The sequence below is a fragment of the Trachinotus anak genome, unplaced genomic scaffold (assembly GCF_046630095.1).
Source record: "Trachinotus anak isolate AG129_WGS33_773 ecotype Australia unplaced genomic scaffold, CSIRO_AGI_Tana_v1 ptg000013l, whole genome shotgun sequence".
NCBI classification, from domain to species: Eukaryota; Metazoa; Chordata; class Actinopteri; order Carangiformes; family Carangidae; genus Trachinotus; species Trachinotus anak.
Window position 1 is genome coordinate 13325151 of NW_027273864.1, and position 22001 is coordinate 13347151.

The 22001-nt window shown below is 39.6% G+C and overlaps 1 protein-coding gene and 1 long non-coding RNA gene across 2 annotated transcripts; one reads left to right on the plus strand and one right to left on the minus strand.

Moving 5' to 3' along the window:
- Positions 1-429: 429 nt before the first annotated feature.
- On the minus strand, positions 430-8152 carry nelfcd (negative elongation factor complex member C/D). The gene is made up of 15 exons (XM_071495151.1): positions 7935-8152; positions 7021-7133; positions 6731-6840; positions 6426-6535; positions 6150-6257; positions 5664-5816; positions 5344-5474; positions 4854-5019; positions 4636-4770; positions 2871-3010; positions 2310-2424; positions 2129-2224; positions 1879-2019; positions 1106-1235; positions 430-794 (listed from the first exon to the last, which is right to left on the minus strand). Exons 1-15 carry the CDS (start codon positions 7989-7991, stop codon positions 760-762), a joined length of 1740 nt encoding a protein of 579 aa, XP_071351252.1. The 5' UTR covers positions 7992-8152; the 3' UTR covers positions 430-759.
- A 10275-nt stretch (positions 8153-18427) lies between these two features.
- Positions 18428-19331, plus strand: LOC139631163 (uncharacterized). The gene is made up of 3 exons (XR_011693316.1): positions 18428-18490; positions 19067-19094; positions 19194-19331. It is a non-coding gene; the product is annotated as an uncharacterized lncRNA (long non-coding RNA).
- The last annotated feature ends 2670 nt before the right edge of the window (positions 19332-22001 follow it).

The window sequence follows — 22001 nt, forward strand, 5'->3', positions numbered from 1 at the left end:
AGATGGCTGCCTCTGTGTTTTGGTGCGCTCTGCACCAATCACCAGAACAAATTCCTTGTACGTGAAAACATACTTGGCAATAAACCTGATTCTGATTCTGTGGAGCTACAGCTCTTAGTCCATTCATTGACATCGTTCGTCGTTGACGTTGTTCTAAACTGGGTCTGCACTTGAGGAAATCTCATCTTGCCCCCCAGTATGTGAAGTCTTGATCCATGGGGAACTAGTTTAATTGTTGTGCTTCTGACATGTCACACATTTTATATACCGACATGAGTTTGATCATATCAGACTGCAAGACAGTGGCAATATAAAATGAGACTGAATTGCCTTTGTTATATTGAGTTTCTTAGTTTGAGTCTTAAGAATGTGACCAAAAGTGACGTTTTATGATCATGATTGCATAAAATCAAAAAGAGCACTAACAGCTACATAGTCAGGTTTTTATTTTAAAACATCTTGAACCAACATAAAAATAGAAAATCAAATATACAGGTGAAAAAGAAAAATATTTCGCTGCATCTTCAGAGAGCGTTGTCTCTTTCATATTACCATACTTACGTCATTCTACCAGCTCAGTGAGATTTGCTTTTTTGTTGCCTCAAGAGAAACTAATCCTCATTCCCTTGGTCAAGCTGAAAAGTCTGTCTTGTCTCCAAGCTATGTGCTTCAACGTCAAGCAGAGCACAGATCCTCCGTCTCTGTTAGGTCTTCCTGGTACAATCTCCAACAAGAATGTTTTCAGTGTCCTTTTCCACATCAGTTAATCATGATGAAGTTTGACTTGCAATGAGCTGAAAAACCAAAACATATACAAGGAAACAATTATCACATGTTAGTGCTTCAAGAGGAAGTTTTTCAAATTTACACAGGACATTGAAAAGACATTACATTAAAAACACTAAAAAAAAAAAAAAAAAAGACATAAAAAATACTAGTTTCAGATTCACAAGTTAATGTGTGAAAACCTATTTATCCTATTTATTTTTGTGGACTTGAAAAGCTCTAATATTGTTGTGCATGGAATGAATTGGAGTACTGTAAGCTTTATTCTGTCTCTGAGTAACATGACTGTGCTGTCACAAAATGTTAGCATATGACTTACCAATGAACTCAGCGACAGGATCGTGTTCTCCCTCTGTGCGGATCGTCCCTGCGATGCTGTCGTTCTCCAGGATGGGCAGGAAGAGCTGAACAAAGTCTGATGTGTAGGGAGGCGCAATCACATCCAGCACCTTTTAAAGAGAGTTCATCAGTTTCCTGTGTTTTAACACACAGCTTATGTATATTTGTCTGATGGGCATTTTTATAAGTACTATGTAAATGCAGCAGTAAAGCAGGCCAGTTCTCAATTATGATCAATTGACAAATGCTAATTTGCCAACACTCAGACAAATCACACAACTATTTCTCATATATACCCTGACAAACTATTAAATCATTTTATTAAATACACACTGTGCACAAGATTCGCCATTCTCACAGTGGCAATCTCAAGTTATTACTTTGATTGTGGGTCTGAGTAACATTTAATATATTCAATCGTTAACCCTTTTCAGGCACCTCTTTTACCAAATAAAAACAGGCTCAGTTCCATCTCACAACTATCGAAATAAGATTACTGACTGAAATAAGTTGGTTGGAGAGTCACCAAGTTTTGATTACTTGCCTAGCTCTTCTCAAAAATATTTTTTAGATTTGTCAAACTTAATATATAAAACAATACATTAAACTTTAGAGACCATTTTAAAGCCTTGAATGTGTAAATCGTAGTTTGAGACTAACTTCTGTGATGGAGGAAAATATTTATTCCAGAAGTCACTTCCCTTCCCAAGTTTCTTCTCTTTACCACTTATGGAGATCAGAAGCTGCTGTTACCTCAGTGACAAAGTATCTAATAAGGGAAATATCCGTGTTGAGTTTCTCCAGACACTTTCGAATATAACCGACTACAGGCAGGACGTAGCCACGGCTAAGCAGGTGAACCATTCGGTCCAGCAGCGTCTTCTTCAACTCCAGCTGAGGGGAAAGTAAAACCAACACGTCAGCTGAGAGATCACACAGTCACAACATACAGACTTCTGTTGAAAAGTGAAATGAGAAGCATTCATTTAAGACAAACACACACCTGCTCCATGACGTCCAGCTGAGAGTGCTCCGTCTCAAACAGTTTGATGAGCAGCTGGAGGACCTGTGGGTGCAGCAGCTGGTGACACGTACAGATCTGTGCAGAGGAAGACTTTGCGTTTAAATCGAACTTCTGCCTTACAGACTGAAAATAAACCTTTCATTTGGTAGTAACTTCCTACCTCGTCCAGCAGAGCTAAATGTACTGGGGTGTGGTCTGTCTGGAGCTGAAAGTACCGTGGTTCAGACACCGTCCAATCCACCCACTTTAAAACTCCCATGGCAACTACTGGAAACCTGAACACAAGCAAACACGTGAAGTCAGAGGGGCCAAAAAATGAAGAGTCACACAAGTCAATGGAAATCATTTTATCAAAAATAAAACTTCATTTATACATTTACTTACAGGTCAAGTCAAACTGCTCATGAATTCTGTTTTTGGGTGGAAATCATAATAAATCAGTTTTTCACTCTAGTATTGTTAAACCGTTGGTTAACACATGTCCCATAAAATATCTTCTAAGTTGATAATACAGCAATGTCAAGTTTTCAGCTTTTCCATTGCCCCCAAGTGGCAGAAATACTTATTACCTTAAAGAACTTACCTTTGCACTTATTGAATGAGCATTACGCTATTTTTTCTCTTTTACTGCCACTTTCTACTCAGATGAAACACGTTCATTCATCAAATATATTTAGGAGTTGGAGGTTTTGTGACAATGAAATTTTGATTTTCCACTCACCGGATGCACTGGTACAAGGTGCCGAGTTCAGCCACCAGCTCTGTAGCTCCTTTGTTCTCATTGCAGCACAGGTTGTGCACAGTTTCTATGGCCTTAGAGGTTGACTTCAACTCGTCTTTATTGATGTTGACTCGCTTGTTCTGGGATTAAATAGTTAACTCATGTTAAAAAGAGAGTTTAAGAAGCAGGGGTGGAACGAGAGAATTTAAAAGAAAATGAGAATACAGTTGAAGTCAGACGTTTAAATACACCTTAATGAAATACATTTTAGATTCAATTTTGTAGAATTTGTGACATTTAATCCTAGTAAACTTTCCCTTTCTTAGGTCAGTTTGGATCATTACTTAATTTTACACATGAATTGTCAGAATAATAGCAGAGAGAATTAATTATTTCAGCTTTCATTTCTTTCATTACATTCCCAGTCTGTCAGAAGTTTACATAGATTTTGTTAGAATTTGGTAGCGTTGCCTTTAAATTCTTCAACTTGAGTCTATAGCCTTAAACAAGCTTCTCACATAAAGTTACCCATTCCTCCTGACAGAACTGGTGTAACTGAGTCAGGTTTGTAGGCATCCTCGCTCGCACATGCTTTTTCAGTTCTGCACTCTCATTTTCAGTCATACCTTGACTTTGTTGTTCTCAACTTTGAAAGTATGCTTGGGGTCATTGTCCACTTGGACCAAGCTTTAACTTTCTGGATGATTTCTTGATATGCAGATTCAATACATCCATATAATTTTCCCTCCTTATGATGCTATTTGTTGTGTGAAGTGCCCCAGTCTCTCCTGCAGCAAAGGACCCCCACAACATGATACTGTCACCCCCATGCTTCATGGTTGGGATCTTTGTCCCTATGTCCAGTTGCAAACTGAAGTTTGGCTTTTTTTCACAGCGGTTGCGTTCCTTCTTGCTGAGCAGCCTTTCAGGTTATGATGATATAGGACTTGTTTCACTGTGGATACAGATACTTTTGTACGTGATTCCTCCAGCATCCTCACAAGGTTGATTGATTTGCACTTTTCACACCAAATTATGTTCATCTCTATTTCTTAGCAGTATGACACCTGCATGGTCCCATGGTGTTTATACTTGTGCACTATTGTTGTACAGATGAACGTGGTGGCTTCAGGCATTAGGAAATTGCTTCTACAGGTAAACCACACTTGTGGAGGTCCACCATTTTTTTTTCTGAGGTCTTGGGTGATCTCTTTTGATTTTCCCATGATGTCAAGCAAAGAGGTACTGAGTTTGAATGTAGGCCTTAAAATACTTCCACAACTATACCTCCAGTCAATTCAGATTATATCAGTTAGCCTATCAGAAGCTTCTCAAGCCATGACTTGGAATTTACCAGGTGGTTTAAAGGCAGTCGTCTTAGTCTATGTAAACGTCTGACCCACTGGAAGTGTGATATAGTAAATTAAAAGCAAAATAATCCGTCTGGAAAAAATTACTTGCATCATGAACAAAATAGATGGTTTTACCAACTTGGAAAAAGCTACAGTTCGCTAACATTAAATCTGTGAAGTGCTTAAGTTTGAATGACTTCAACCCAAGTGTATGTAAACTTCTGACTTCGACTGCAAATTCTGACAACAGGAAATAAGCAACTCACTACTGATCAAAAGCAGATGGCAACTGTGTGTTATACCTCACCTGGAATTTAGTTCAACTACTGCAAACAGGTCTGCACATATGTCACTTTCTTGAATCATTTGAATCATTTTATGAGCAGATTTCAAACAGGATCTGTTCTCTGTACCTTTTTCCACGTCTCGACCACACTGGCAGCGTAGGCCAGTATATGGATGTATTTGTGTTTATGGTCCTGGTTGATCTTAGATCCAGGTTTAAACAGTGACTGCATGAACAGGTCCAGAAAGGCAGGCACCCTGATCTAAAGACGACAAAGGTAAATGTTTCTGTTATCAGCACTTTAACAAGCAGTAGTGGACATAAACAAAGACGCTCTTTCCTCACCAGCTCCACAGGAGGAGGGTCCATGCTGCTGAACATCTTGAACAGAACTGTGATATCTGCAGGATTCAGGGCTCCTTTAGACAACATGGCACCCAGTGCCTGGCAGGCTCGAGGGTAGGCGGCTGCTGTACCAAGTGCGAGGGTTATCTGGCTGGCATCATGACCTCTGAGATATAAACCACATAATTAACCAGTGAAATTTGGTATTTGTTACACACACACACACACACACACACAATCCTATCAGTGTTGAAGAAGTGTCCTGTGGCTTGTTGCAGGAGGCAGATTTAGTTATTTAAATTATAGAGTTATCTGGATAAGTTTGCTGAGTAAAACCTTAAATCAGTCCATGTTCTAAATTTAAATGGATTCATTGTTTTATTCAGCATAGTCATCTACACAAACTGGTTTTGACAAATTATACTCTGTGAAACTACTGAGAACAGACCATGTCAAAATAATAGATTTCTGCTAAAAGAGAGTACTGTACCTCTCGTGTGCAGACTTCTGCACCTCCTGGCCAATCCTACGAACAGCTGAACCGCCCTGTTCCTCTTGAGCCAGGATGGACATCATCGCCTGGGCGAAGAGGTAGGTGTGCTCGCCGTGACATACCATCTTCTACAGGAAAGAGAAGGGAACAACTCAGAAACTGCAAAAGAACTACAATATATGATATAATGGATCTGATATTTGAAAAGATCAAACCAGATTTCCTACTGACAGGGGCTCTAAAAAATAACTATTTAACACAGATAATAAAGCTTATATTTCATACAAGTTTACAAAGTCAGTGTAAGGAAGCCTCACAGCAAATTCTGGCAGGTTCTTCTCCAGGTTTTCCTCTCCTCCATCCAGCAGTGTGGCCAAAGACGTCCTCAGTACTCGGGAGAAAACCTCCAGCTGCTGACATGCTGTGGACACACTGGTGATCTCACCCTGATAGCCAGCATCTGAAATGAGCTGAACACAAACAGAGTACATGTAACAACAACAGACAACTGTTCAAGTACAGAAAATCTTAACAACATGGCGAAGACAAATTTTTTCATCAACAACACCTGCACTATAGTGTAGTGTAAAGATACATGAAGATGCATGACTTTTTTTAAATCCCCAAACTCTCACTATGTTTAGGTTATAGTGTCAAAAAAAAGTGATGTCTTCAAATTGCTACTTTTTCTGAGCATCCTTTAAATAAATAAATAAATACATAAAATGAAAAAACAACCAAATCCTCACATTCAAAAAGCTAGAACTAGCAACACAAACATGTTTCTATTTCTGTAAGTGTACCTTTACAGTGAAGTTGAGCATCAGGCAGTCTGGGTGAGCCTCTGCCAGCTTGTAGAAGAGATCTCTCCATGTAGTGTGTGCTATCATCTGCTCGAGCCAGGCAGGAGTCTAAAAACACAGCAGACAGCAGACTTGTTTTATGTCCACATAACTTCTCACACTCACTATTCCACAAAGTAAAAAAGCAGATCCAAATATGCAACTTTTGTGATTAAGTCTTTAACACAAGATCCTCAGGATTTGAGGGTTTTACCCCCCAGCATCCAGAAATCTCACCTCTCCCTCAACAGTGAAAATAGAATCTGCTTTCTGGGGGTCAAAGTGCTTTATCAGGAGACTCTTGAGGTGATTTTCTACTCGCTCCTGGACCTGAGCAGGCTCTACACCTGCAGTCAAAATAAAGACATTACAGATTAACAAAAAGTCATCACTAAAGCTGCAGGGTAACAGTTGAAGATGGGCAATGTTTTTCTGGAAGGGCAATGACAACTCAAAGCCCTGAAAAAGCAAACACTTTTACCACAGCACAAACACCACAACACTCTTAAACATGATCACCTATCCTGTAGTCTGTCACCTACCCATCTGAATGAGCCACTCTGCCAGCAGGTTAACGGTCTGAGCCACAGCAGAGTAGTTTTCAGAGAGAAGCTGGATGACATGTTCTGGAGAGCCACCTGCTTGGAAATACCTGTAATAAAAATATGGTTTCAATCATCCATCCACAGATTAGTAGATTCAAGCGCTCTCTTTTATTGGTGAAAGCACCAACGTTAATTTCATTGTCTCATTCTTATCCTGATATGTTCTGTGTGTTGCACAAGATGATGGCGGGTGAATATTATGTTTGTATGAAGACACAGGTGCTTACATTTTGAGGGTGTTGAAGATTGTGGGCTCCATGATGTAGTCCCTGCTGGAGAATTTCTGCAGACAATCTTCCTGGATTTTCCCATCATTTTCTCCTTCACCATAACCATCCTCCTGAAAGATACATTTGTTTATGCCTCTATAACATCTCTCTCTTCTCTTTCTCTATTGTGAAATGTATATACTGGAGACAACTTTGAGTTGAGTTGGGGACTTTTTCATATGTCTGGTTTTCGCCCGAGAAAAGGTCCATAATCCAAAAATATTCAGTCTACAATGCTATGAAACAGATCAAAATGGATGTCGGTTAATTTTCTGTCAAATGACGAATAGATTAATTTCCTAATTTTTGCAGCTATTCACTAATATGCTCTGTTCTTTAGTTCAATAGCAAACGTACATTAAACATCTATAACAAAGACAGTTGACACAAGTTACTGTAAGGTTCTTATATTTGAATGCATGTGTATGTAACTACTCCTGCATTTTAACTGTGCATATAAACTATTTGACAAACTAGTGTCTGCAAGTGTAGTAAACACAACTGGAAATAATTTGACTGGTTGGTTTCCCTGCGGTCTCCTAAAAATGGCGGGTACGCACCAAAAATAAAAATGCAGAGACAGACATGAAGTTAAAGGTTTATTGGCAGTTGCAGGAAACTGAGCAGAGTAACATTTAACATGTCGACCAGCTGTATCTTTAGTTAGCCTGTAGCCGGCTAACCGAGGCGCTAAGCTGCTGTGAGTTCAAATCACGCGGGGCATTCAAACAGTACAACTGTGTGGACACGTCTGTCTCTGCACTTCACTTTTGTGCTGACTGTAATATACAATTGTCACAACAAACCAGCTGCTGGTGGGACAGCAGCTAAGCTAACGCTGCCTAGCTAAGTGCAACAAGTCGACCTCTCACCATGTTGCCCTCCGTGCCTTCCCAGTCTGCTCCGCCGCTGTAATACTCCTCGTCCATAATGACGGGAAAGAAGTACCGTTGAATTGGCTGGTTTAAAATTTCGATGTGACTTGTGTGTGTGTGTGTGTGTGTGTGTGTGTGTGTGTGTGTTTAGTTTGTTTTTTTAACCGTGGATGATGCTGGAAGCGGCTAACCTGTTTAGCTAGCAAGCTGACAACAACAGTGGGAGAATCATTATTCGAAAATGGCGAGGCGGTGTTCGACATGCCACGCCCCCTGTGTTCCCGGAGCAGTTCCCCCTGAGTGCAGACTGTCAGGTACAGTTGCTTTGCTAATGCCAGATTTGAACAGGTGAGAAAACAGCAATGCATCCATGAATGATAAAATGTGAAACAAAATCACAAGTCAGAAGACTCAGAAACAGTTAAGCCAGTAGGGGTATACATTCAGTGTCAGGTCATCAGGTATACCTAACAAGAACTAATGCAGTCCAATATAACTGTCCTGCAATTTATCCTCCCTTCATGAAGTTTATAATGTTCAGTTTATGTTGAAACTGTTTTGACGAGGTGTTGATTCAACTTAAAGGTAATTTTGGAGGCTGCAGTTTGTGGTGCTGTTGAATTGTGTTTTATTATACTGACAGGCGTTTTTATTATGTAGTCCACCCTGTTCATACTAGTGACGGTATGCTCAATAGCAGAAACACCTCCCTGTATAATGTAGCTGAATTGCATATTCAAAAGCACCACAGATCTTCCAAAATGATCATACAGTTGAATCAACATTTCTCTAAAATAGTTTCAACACAAACTGAACATTATAACTGTCATGAAGGTAGGATTTATTGCTGGACTCTTGTATTAAAATGCATTCATTTTAGACGGGTTTCCTGAAGAACTGACAGTTGAGGGTACAGTTGTATGCAGCAATACTGACATTGTATGGTGCCCAAACTTTTGCTCATGCCATAATTACTTTTTTAAAAATCTTTTTTCTGTTTTTTTCAGGTTCATTAAAAAAAAGAAACAGAACTTTAACATTTTAAGAAAGGCTCACTTTTAAAATCTTGAATTTTGCTTCTGTAAACATGTAATTTTCCCAAGGGTGTCCAAACTTTTGTTGTACACATCTGTACAACATCCATCTCAACTTGGGTTTTTTATTTGAATTTTTAAAGTAAACATTTGATCAGTTGCCAGTTTGTTAGGTACAACTAACTTGAATTACTGAAGATTTTTCTGTTATTTGGCCCACCATCATTGATTTGAAAGAGTTGAACAAAATAACAGACGTCTATCAGTTCAACAACACCATAATCTGCAGCCTTCAAATTGATCACAGTGTTAAATCACCACCTCTTTAAAACAGTTTCAACAAAAACTCAATATTACAACCATCCACAACCAACCAAGGGATGATTTATTACAGGATTGTTGTATTAGACTGCATTAGTTTTAGCTAGGAGTACTTAAACTGCCAACTGTGTATAATACTCAGTAAACATGGTCTAGATAACGACTTTGCATGGAGGAGTGAGACCATTCAAAATAGAAAAACGTCTAAGGTTTTAAAAAGTTACACATATTCACCGTTACACCAGACTCAACTTGATGAAGATATTTTATAATTCATGAAGCCTGTCCAGAGCAAAATAATAAACCTATAAATAAATAGTTGTGCATGATAAAGAGACCCAAAATGCAGATGACAATCTCTTAAAATTGACTTTAGTAGTGAAATAACATAACATTTCCTTTACACTTCAAAATGCAGGTTGGCTTCTGGTACACTACACATAAATTATCTCTCCGGTTATAGGGAATAGAAACGTTCTAAAATTAAAATGATAATTTGACTGAAGTGGCAGGTGGTAAGGCTGGTCAGGATGTGAAATTACACCTTCCTGCATTTGCATACATTACTGGCTTAGTGTGTGAGCAAAAAGTGATTTGCTTTAAGTGCATACTAGCACTTTGTACACACAACTGTGTGAACAACACAAGTTGTTAGTGGCAGAAACATACACCAAATTAGGATGTAGCCTCCACGGTTGTGAAACAGACAATTTAAACACTGTCTAACCCTAACCCTAAACTACTTCACAGTTGATTTGAAGCAAAATATTTTACTGCAGAATACTGCAAACAATAGAGACACCACTGCATGTGTGCACTGCAGTGGTGCACTGTGTTAAAGTGTTAACTTTAAAGTGTTAACTTTAACACAGGGGGGGGCACTCAACAGGAGGGACACAGCAGCAACGGCCAGGACTGGAAATACAACAACAAGAAAGTTGAAGCAAGCAACACTGACTGGAAAGGAATTCATGAGGAGGTGTCATTGCAGGAAGGTCTGTAAAAACCTCAAAAGGCTCAAGATACACCAGAGCAGGTCCAGTTGTGGAACAGCTGTGACTCAAGTGCAGCACATGGACTCAGAAGCCGATAAGACAAAGGAGAACTCCAGCCTGGAAGCACCCCGCAGAAGGATTCTCCACACTTGAGCCACTCCAGTGCCAAAGAACGGACCAAGAGATTTCCCCGCCGGTCATTCCAATCCATTCGTCAAGTAGAGAGAGGATCAAATGGCCTAAGGCATGAGATAACAGGCAGTGGTTTCCCAGCCAGATCAACGTGATGGTTATTATCAGCTCTGCGCCTGGACAAAAGGAGCAAAAAACAAGCAGCTCAGAGGATGGGGGAAGAGGCTTAATGAGCCTCCTGCTGGATTTGGAGTTGGCAAGTGGAGAGAAGCTGGAGGCCAGGGGCAGAAGGGCAGTGACTTGGCCACCACTGCTGGCCCACCAAGTGGAGAGTGTTGTGGTTAAGGGTCGAAACACTCAGTGAAAGTTGGGTACCACCTGATGACCTCTGCTCCCGGCTGAAGGCTACGTTTACCTTATTAGGTAAGAACTACCTTTGTGAAGGTGCGCCATTTTTTACTCACAAGCGTTGGTGTCGTGCCAAAAAGTGATTGTCTACCAAAAACTGACTTCCGACTGCAGGAGTACTCACAGCCTGTTGAAGCTGCATTGTCCAGTTTCTAAACATCTACAGCTGCTGTTACCAGGATCAAACGGGCCAATATATGAAAATGACATAAGTATAAATGAATAAACAAATAAGTGCTGAAATAAATAATTAAATACATGATTATGGCTATTCTGTATTTTTATTTTTATTTATTTAAGCATTTCCACCCTTATTTATGTATTTATTTCTGTATTCCTACATTTATTTAGCAACTTTGACACTAGATTTAGTGATTTTTGTTGATGTTGTTGTTGTTTTTTTTCTTAAAAAGTACCTAGCGACAAATCTGTTGACTTTTTGGACAAACCTCAGTTACTTTTCATAGAAGAGTCTTTCTGGATTTAAGGTATTTGCACGTCCACATGTCTCAGGTGCAGGTGTGTTGGAAAGTGTCACTTCAGTCATGCAAAGAAGAATATCCCACATACTGCTCTTGCTCAGCATCACAATTTATTGATCATCCTAACATTTCGGTCTCTCTCAACCTTTGTCAGTACAGGTGACCGTCATAGAAAAGAATCACCTGTACTGCCTCGGAAGAGGTGACCCTCTCTCCGCATCTACTCTTTTGAGTGAGTGGCAAAGAGGCAGAGCACATTCAGGCTGCACAGCAGCTGTTACAGACTTGGATGAGCTCCTAACTTTCTCACTGAATAATCATTTTACTAGTAAATATTGCCAAAATCATTGCACAGCAGTTGTCTTTAATGTATGTGTTTGGTGATTTCGTCAGATGATGTTATAAAACCAGGAGTTTAGCAGCTGTATAGAAATGGCTGGGAAGTAACTGCTGGTTGTAGCATGTAACATGTAGTCTACATGGGCCGCTTTAATTAATATATGCAGACAGAAACAGAGGACAGAAATACATAAATAAATGTAGAAATATAGAAATACATTTTTTTTTTAATTAAGAAAAAAACTTTTCGGATGAAGTTTAATTTTTAGCCCACCAATGCTGTAATCCATGAAAGTATCTTTTTGCCTACTACCAGCTCACTTGCCAGAGTAGACTAGATAGAAAGAACCTTCCCGAAAAAATCCACAAGCAAACAAAAATAGTCTAACAACAAGAGCAGCCAATAAATCAGTGATGCCCTACTGGGAAACAACTTTTTTTTTTTTTACAGACGATCAGACGTTCCTCCATTCATTTTAAACTGCAGTGGCTGTTACCACGGTAACCAGGTTTTCCTTTGAACAAAAACACATTCCTTTGATGATGTCACAAAGGTCTTTTCTACAAAAATGAGTACAGATGATGATGTCACATAAAATGACATCACAGAATGTTCCTTTGAAGAAACTAGTGAGTACTAGAGCTACTACTACTACTACTAACACTTTCACTGGTTAGTACCAAAGGAGAGTTGGAGAGTTCAGTACAGATTCCATTTGATTTAATTGGTAACATTTTACTTTTAGAAATGGGTTGTTGCTGTGCTAAGAGACAGAAGGGACATTACAACCTAGAAAAATATGAGATTCTGTCTAGTAAATCAAGTGCATACCTCGTAGAGAAGTACCTGGGATCTGGGGCTTATGGGAGAGTGGCCCAGTGCACGAGATTAGAGACCAAAGAGACGATGGCTGTGAAGATTATGAGGAAGGACATGGGCTGGATTGCTAAACGAGAGGTGGCCATACTTAAAAAACTTAGAAAGCTTGACCAAGACAAGAACAACTTGGTCAAGTTCACAGAGGATTTCGAGCACAGAGGACATGTTTGTCTGGCATTCGAAATGCTGGACATAAGTATCTATGATCTCATCTGGCACAGGGACTTCACGCCACTGCATCTGTCTGAGATTCGAGTAGTCACACAACAAGTGCTGGTGGCTCTTAATGCCCTCAAGAGCATAGGCCTGTCACATGTGGACATCAAGCCAGACAATATAATGTTAGTTAATCATCATATGCAGCCTTTCAGGGTAAAACTTATTGATTTTGGTTTGGCTGCTAATGTCTCCAAAATACCCCTTGGCACCCTAGTTCAGGCCACTGGCTACAGGGCCCCTGAAGTAATCCTGGGCCTTCCACTGAATGAGGCTGTAGATATGTGGTCTCTTGGCTGCGTTTTGGCCTTCATGTACCTTGGCAAGAACCTGTATCCAATAAGGTGTATATATCAGGTAATGAGAGTCATTGTGGAGATACAGGGTATGCCTGACGATCACTTGCTGGATTCTGGGATTTATACCACCTGCTTTTTCAACAAAGATGAAGACTCCTCTAACCCTTCATGGAGGCTGAATACAGAGGAAGAATACATGCTCACAACCGGCTACAGGACCAAGCGGTATTCAGGCATTTTTGACAGGTTCACCTGTCTGGATGACATGGTGAAGACTCGCCCAGAGATGAAAAATACCACTGAGTATGAGGATAACCAGGCTTTTCTAAGCCTCCTCAAAAGAATGCTGCTCGTAGATCCTAAAAGAAGAATCGCTGTCAACGAAGCTATGGGGCACCGTTTTATTACCATGAAACACTTTCCTGGTGCTGGTATCCCCAACCGTTATAAATCATCAGCCTTTTTGGCCATAAAAAGATGTCAACTGGAGGAATCGTCAGTTGAATTCAAGCGTTTTATAACATCCAGTGAAGTTGTAAGTTTTGGGGGAGAATCCATTTCTAGCTCGGATTACTCATTTTCATCTTATGAAGAAACTGCTTCTTGCTCCAGTGATGAACCACCATCCACATGTAGCTTAGAAGAAGCTAAAGACACTTGTCCAAATTATGGAAATTATAGACCACGAGGGAAAGCTGGCTTAGATGGTGCCACTGCTGCTGAGACCAACAAGAAAGCACCTGGCTTGAATGAGGAAACTTCACCTGCCCCAGTTAGACGTGATTGTGATGGGGACAGCACTAGCACTGATGGAGGAATGACAGGATATGTTAAAGTAAAGAAAAAGAAGAAGTTCTTGAAGAGGATTCGTGGATTCTTCTCACGGCTGTTCAAGACTAGAAGTTGATGGAGAGTAGTGCAGCGGTGCAGGAGCATATCTAGGAGTCAACAAGGTCTGGGGCTAAGCCCAGATCTATCTATCTATCTATCTATCTATCTATTTATCTATCTATCTATCTATCTATCTTTTTTCTATCTATCTCTCTATCTATCTAAAAATTACATAAATATTAAAATATGTATAAATAAAAATTAAACAGTTTTGCCATTAGTATCAAAATTAATTATTTAGTTCATATTATGAGATAACAAGTTAAGTCTCCCCTTGGTCACTGTATATAACTCTGCTACATTTGATTGTAAATTCCCTGAAATTTCTGATTTGTTGACCTTATTCAAGAAATCTTAAATGCCTGTAACAAAGTCTTAACTACAAAAGTAGCAAGCAGAAATGACTCATGTCAATCATTTTTGTACTGATCATATGTGTTATTTTGGGAGGCAGTGACAAGAAGCCTGTTCTGCTCTTTAGATAGAAGGACTATGGCAAGCTGCAAGGGTATAAAATGCACTGTTACCAATGATATAACCCTACCAAAATCTTTTTGAATGTTAACAATTATGCTACCAGCTCCCTTGCCAGAGTAGACTAGATAGAAAGAACCTTCCCAAAAAATCCACAAGCAAACAACAAAAATAGTCTAACAACAAGAGCAGCCAATAAATCAGTGATGCCCTACTGGGAAACAACTTTTTTTTTTACAGACTATCAGACAACACCTCAGAGAAACAGATCTTAAATACATGGAAAACAGTGTTACATTCAAAACACAACATACAGAAAGCAGCCTTAAGCCTACTACGGGTGCAGTTGAAAAGTCTGTTTTTGCTTAGAAAGGTTCCCAATTGAGTGAAATGATCGAGACGTATCTAAGACAGCCACGGTAAGAACTCGCTGGATTCTCTAAAATGCTGAGGAAATTTACTTCGGTGCTTCCTTTTCTTATCACCTTTAACATACGGTAAACTGGACCATCTGCTGAGGTCACTCATAAATCCTACTAATACATGGACCAATCTCTGTCTGTCTGTCTTTTATTTTCTCGAGACCAGCTCATCTAACTGACCATGAGGTCCATCAGACAGACGTTCCTCCATTCATTTTAAACTGCAGTGGCTGTTACCACGGTAACCAGGTTTTCCTTTGAACAAAAACACATTCCTTTGATGATGTCACAAAGGTCTTTTCTACAAAAATGAGTACAGATGATGATGTCACATAAAATGACATCACAGAATGTTCCTTTGAAGAAACTAGTGAGTACTAGAGCTACTACTACTACTACTAACACTTTCACTGGTTAGTACCAAAGGAGAGTTGGAGAGTTCAGTACAGATTCCATTTGATTTAATTGGTAACATTTTACTTTTAGAAATGGGTTGTTGCTGTGCTAAGAGACAGAATGGACATTACAACCTAGAAAAATATGAGATTCTGTCTAGTAAATCAAGTGCATACCTCGTAGAGAAGAATCAGAATCAGAATCAGAATCAGAATCAGTTTTATTGCCAAGTATGCTTTCACATACAAGGAATTTTTTCTGGTGATTGGTGCAATTGATCAGCAACAGTGGGGCTCTCTAGCCTTGTTGATGAGGCTAATAGCAGATGGGAAGAAGCTATTTTTGTGGCGAGAGGTTTTGGTCCTGAAGGACCGCAGCCTCCTGCCAGAGGGGAGTGTCTCAAAGAGTTTGTGTCCAGGGTGGGAGGAGTCAGCTACAATCTTCCCTGCACGCCTCAGAGTCCTTGAGGCGTACAGGTCCTGGAGGGACGGAAGATTGCAGCCAATCACCTTCTCAGCAGAGTGGATGATACGCTGCAGTCTGTTATTGTCCCTCTCCGTGGCAGCAGCGTACCAGATGGTGATGGAGGAGGTGAGGATGGACTCAATGATGGAGGTGTAGAAGTTCACCATCATAGTCCTTGGCAGGTTGAACTTCTTCAATTGCCTCAGGAAATACATCCTCTGCTGAGCTTTTTTGATGAGGGAGCTGATGTTTAGCTCCCATTTGAGATCCTGTGTGATGGTGGTTCCCAAGAAGCGGAAATGCTCCACGGTAGCCACGGGGGAGTCACACAGGGTGATGGGGGTGGGTGGGGCTGGGCTCTTCCTGAAGTCCACTATCATTTCCACTGTCTTCAGAGCGTTTAGCTCTAGGTTGTTCTGCCTGCACCAGGTCACCAGACGGTCAGTCTCCCACCTGTAGGCAGACTCATCGCCATCGAAGTACCTGGGATCTGGGGCTTATGGGAGAGTGGCCCAGTGCACGAGATTAGAGACCAAAGAGACGATGGCTGTGAAGATTATGAGGAAGGACATGGGCTGGATTGCTAAACGAGAGGTGGCCATACTTAAAAAACTTAGAAAGCTTGACCAAGACAAGAACAACTTCACTGTAAACCCGAATGCTCAAAATAATTAATTGGAATGAGTAGTGTAAACTCAAAATCATCCTAGAAGTTGTTCTTACTTAAAAAACTTGAGTGCCCGTAGCTATTTGCTTATTTTTGAGTTTATCAAACTTGTAATTTTTGATTAATATGAACTTTTTGCATTTTTATGTAACTGCTATTTAAAATTATTAACTCAGCCTTACTTAAAACTACATGGATTAAACATGTCTTTATGTCTTATTTTGAAAGAACAAATAAATAAATAAAATCAAGAACAAATTAAGAATTAAATCAATTGCATCAGATAGATTTGAATAAATTATCACACACACGTTATTAAATACGTTTATAAACGGGTACACTGATAGCCTAGCGGTTAGGGCGTCCCACTTTGGTGCATATGCCGTGCAGCTGGTCCATGGATGTATTATAAGACCTGGATGACGGATCTAAAAATGGCGCCATTCAGTTCAATACAAGTTGCTCGCCTGGCGCATACGCCGAAAAAGTTTCTGGCTTCCGGGTTACTTCCGCGTTATGCGGCCCATAGAGACTGCGCAGTAGTGTCTCTCCCATCATGCCTTTGAGCGATGAGAACGAGCGAAAAACGTTCTCGATCTGTTGCTCGCGTTCACGAGTGCTCTGCTGGCGGGCTGATGTTTAACAGACTGATCCAGGACCGGCCCGGGGCTTTAAACCACGGATTAAACCGGCAACAACATTCAGTTTGAAGCTTTAGAGCCTAAAGTCACATTGGAATCAACATTTTTAAAAAATCATAAAAAAAAAATATTACGTTGAAATTGTCTTTTAGGCAATTTTAAGATACTGATGCTGCATGTGACAGAAAACTACAACTCATCAGATAAAGTTATCACGTTTACTTTCTGTCATTGAGAAGCAGATTTATGCGGCATGCCTTCTTTAAAAAAAACTGCAGGGCTGTAGTGAAACTTTATGTCCCGTCATTGCTCTTTCTATGTTTCACTGTTCTATTTCACAGATATTTGATTTGAAAATGAAAAATATATCAAAATTATTTTTTATAAAGATTTAATTTAAATGATGAATGCCACTGAACATTTAGCTACTGTACACTGAGCACACACTGAGGGGAGTTAGAGAGACGATGATGAGGCCGGTTCCTCCCTCAGGGACAGAGAGGGGCAGCGGGCTGCAGCGGCTCAGGCCCCCGCTGCTGACCCAGAGGACGCTGCATCCAGGCCGGACTCAGTTACAGTTTAACCCGCTGACACAGTGAAGGTCATTCATCTATAAATAATGAGGCGGTGATTGTGACTGATGACAGGTGGTGACCTGCAGTCAGGAGGAGACACTGCTGCTCACACATCACAGAAACTATCACACAGAAGCTCAATGACTTAAATTAAAATACCTGAAGAAACTGTGACGGAGGAAGTGATGAAAAATCATGGCGGCGTCTTAGTGAATCCGGTTATGCGGCGAATATATCGATTAAAAACAGTTACATTCCTGAAAAAAAGTGTAAGAAGTGACGAATAAATGCGACAATAAATCACAAAATCAATGAACTTGGTTTGTGTAGAAGAAAACTCGCCTTTGTTTGTTTATTCACTTTTCACACTAACTTGTCGTCCTGACGACGCTAGCAGTAACCTAGCAACCATGCTCGTTCCCGAGACACAGCACGACCGCGGATAGAGTGCGCGTACACAGTGGTGATGTCACTCAGAGAAAAAAGACTTTTCTGAGCTTTGAAAAACTTTTACACAGATTAAAACCCCATGGCTTAAAAATGTAGAATAGAAAGATTGATATTGGGCTGTGTGCACAAAAGTTTTACAGGCCTCTCTTTTACGATTGCGGTCTATGGGAAAAATGCTTTTTGGGCCGCAGGGGGATTTTTCGCTGCAATATCACGAGTGGCCACTGGAAAAAATTGGCTGCAAGTCTGAGCGACGGCGCCGTATCCAGGTCTTATAATACATCCATGAGCTGGTCACTGAGTCGACCCTTGCTGTGTGTCATTCCCCTGCTCTCCTCCACTTGCTTCCTGTCAATCTTCACTGTCCTATCCAATAAAGGCAAAAATGCCCCAAAAAATAATAGAGCCGAGGAAGAGAAGTGCGGGAAACTAACCGCCCGGAGCACGGTAACACTGAGTTGTGAATGTAAGTAGTCAACATAAAACTTGCTTGAATGTTTGTTTCTGGAGGTTCAGCGTGTTTTTAAAACGGACGAAGTGAGTCACGTTTGCAATGTAAAACGGTTAACCGTTAGGTTAGCAAGCTAGCATGCAAAGTCAACAGTTAGCTGTAGAGGCGAATTATATGTATTAGGCTAATGCAGAGCGGTTGCTCTGTCCTGGCGTGTAGTTCTGGTGGAGACCAACGTGCAGTGGTGGATAGTAAGGTATCATGTATTAGACTGCTCAATAAAAAAATCTGTGTTGGAGCTGTGTCAGTGTTGTTAAGCTAACTCCACCTGCCTTAGACTAGCTGAAAATCATTCTCTCCAAGTTAAATAAATTTTACTACCAGCCCAACTTCACCTACCTTTGACTTATTTGTGTAGTAAAATGTTTTGAATAATCTATCAGGCATCTTAAACATCTACTTTGTTTTATTCAGTGTTGGTGTATTGTTGTACTTTAATGAAGAATATGACTGCAGTTTTTGATACTTCTGATGGAGGTTTAAATTTCATGACAGGTGTCCTGTAAAATATTTTTTTTTATGTGTTTTCAGGTTGCTGCGACAAATATGACTTGGCACTGTAAGTTGTGTTCAGCTTCTTTTACAACTAGAACATATTTATTTAAACACTGTAGACTGTAATAAATAATTGCTGTTACTGTCCTTTCCTCCAATGCAGGTGTATGCAGAGTTCCAACGGATAACTAACCAGAACCTACCTAACACTTTATACGCGGAGCTTGATCGCCACACTCCTCGTTTGATGGCCTTATTTAGGCAGAAAGCCTCCAAAACTGGAAAGACGGCAGATGCTTTGGAAGACATTTTCAAAGTCCATGATACACAGGTGTTTATACAGTACATTTCACAGGTAGAGTCTTAGTGTAATGTTGGGAGTTTAATGCTTCAAATAAGCTTTTAAATTCCACAATTGCACCAGATGAGTCAGCAGATTATTAGTGGATTTATGTGCAGATATTGGAAATTAATTAACTAATAATTAGTTGGGACTGTTTAGCATTTGGTTTGAATTGTAAACTTGTCACAACACTATTTTAATCTTACATGATGTCCACACAAGGCATACCACTGTTCTCCATGCCCTTCCTGTGTATCTACGTGAGGAAGTCTCTGGATTTTTCAGAACATGTGTGGTAAGTCCAAGTAAAGAGATATCAGGCCTATTGTACTGTAAATTAACCAATTCATATTTTCATTTCATTTCCAACACACTAGAATTCCTGTATATGTACCAGTATTTCAACTTAAAACCTCTGGCAAGATCTTCATAAGTGTGAAGTGTCATTTTGGGCCCTTTACGGCATCAAAAAAAAATCAACTGCAAAGAAAATCAAGTAGCCGTCATTAGCCTAACAGTGGAACACATAAAAGTCATCTCACTTTCTCAGCAATGAGAGAACTTGTGTATTTCTTGTTATTTATGACATCCAACTGTAATCAAAATTGCCACAGCCATAGTTTCAGTAAATATGATTATATGAGCTCCCTTTCATTTTTTAGGATGATATGGATGAGCCAGACCTGGGGGATGCATCAGTGCTCCTCCTTACAACCGTCAGCGATGATGCAACAAGCCCAGTTCACTACCACCCAGTGAGAGTCTCTGTTGTCCTGGAGGGTGATGTGGTTGTCAGCCTCCCCAGGCTTGCTGATGCCTTCCTGGTAATGTTCGGCCTGATCTATGCACTACATCTCAGTTATCCCAAGGGACTGACAAACACTTTTGAGTTCACACAGAAAATCTTACTTGGTCTTGATGACTCTAAACTGTCACCCAAGCTGCAGACTCTTAAAAATGACCTGATGTTGTATGTGTAAATCAAGATCCAATAAGGAGTGGTGGATTCTGATGTAGTGAAGTACACACTGTCTTTGTACTGGTTAATGTAAATTTTATTGTTGTTTAACTGAAGTGCAGGGTTGAATTAAGTGTTTATACACTATGGCATTTTGTTTTTAAAAGGTGTACTATATAGTTTTGGGAAATAATTTTTTTTATCAGAAAAGAAAGTTCTTCATTGACACATTTTCATAACTAAATAAACTCAGTTTCAGGCTGCTTTACTTAAGTAAAGTAGCCACCTTTCTGGTTGGAAACAGTGTTATAGGGACTTTATTTTCTTCTGAGGATGGGATGTTTATTCTGTTATGGAAATGGATCAAATAAGTAGTTTTTATTGTCTTATTAATATTGTTAATTCGGATTTTAAAGTTTGAATTACTTTTCTAAAGCTATACAGTGCACCCTGAAGTTGCTAGATTTGAACCAGATAGCCAAATGAAGGCTACACACTGCCTTTGTACATGTAAATGTAGTTTTGAAATTTTAGCAGTTCTAGTTGTGAAGCATTCATAAACAATTTGTTTATACATTGCTGCACTACAAGTTTACAACCAGAAGGCCACAAGTAACAGTTTATAAGCTATTTGTGACATAAAGATATTTTCTTAATGTGATTTTAGCTTTTCTGAGTTTGAATATTTTCTACTATTACATGGTTCATCTTAAAGTATACACAAAAAGGCCAGAAGTAGACTTGATATTTTTTTATTTATGCATTTATTTATTTGTTTGTTTTTTATTTTTTTGCTAAGAGACTGGGCAAGAAAAGTTTATACTAAACATCTGAATCGAAAAAAAAACTTTTAATTTGATGTGGGTTTCTTTTGTTTGACTTTTAAGTCAAGTGTACTTATTATGTTTAAGGCAATCAGTTGCCACAAATATTTTACGTTTGGATGTAAATGATTTTGATTTGTGCAAGTCTATGTTTTTGAGTTATGAGTAATCAAAAGATTTATTGAAAAAACTAATAAATGTTAAGTTCATGAAACATAAAAATCCTGAGTTTTCATGCTTGAAATTATTAAGTTCACTTCACTTATTGCAATGAGAAAGATAAATAAATATTCTGAGTAGCAGAACCTGAAAATATTTGAGTTGGCTTAATCAGTAAATTTAATTTTATTATAATTTAAAATTACATTTACCATAAACTCCAAATATATAAGCTCTGATATACTCAAATGTTTGAGTTTATGAACTCAAAAAAATTGTGGCAACTGATTACCTCACTTTTTTTGAGTACTGCTAACTTATTCGGGTTTACAGTGTTGGTCAAGTTCACAGAGGATTTCGAGCACAGAGGACATGTTTGTCTGGCATTCGAAATGCTGGACATAAGTATCTATGATCTCATCTGGCACAGGGACTTCACGCCACTGCATCTGTCTGAGATTCGAGTAGTCACACAACAAGTGCTGGTGGCTCTTAATGCCCTCAAGAGCATAGGCCTGTCACATGTGGACATCAAGCCAGACAATATAATGTTAGTTAATCATCATATGCAGCCTTTCAGGGTAAAACTTATTGATTTTGGTTTGGCTGCTAATGTCTCCAAAATACCCCTTGGCACCCTAGCTCAGGCCACTGGCTACAGGGCCCCTGAAGTAATCCTGGGCCTTC

What these genes read in the sequence shown, in the direction of transcription:
- nelfcd (XM_071495151.1), bottom strand. Translation starts at nt 7,991, where the DNA reads ATGGACGAGGAGTATTACAGCGGCGGAGCAGACTGGGAAGGCACGGAG. An exon ending in AGAGTGGCTCATTCAGATGG is followed by an intron (nt 6,536 to 6,730) that starts GTAGGTGACAGA and finishes TTTTGACTGCAG; the next exon opens with GTGTAGAGCCTGCTCAGGTC. An exon ending in AGCTGGACGTCATGGAGCAG is followed by an intron (nt 2,020 to 2,128) that starts GTGTGTGTTTGT and finishes CTTTCCCCTCAG; the next exon opens with CTGGAGTTGAAGAAGACGCT.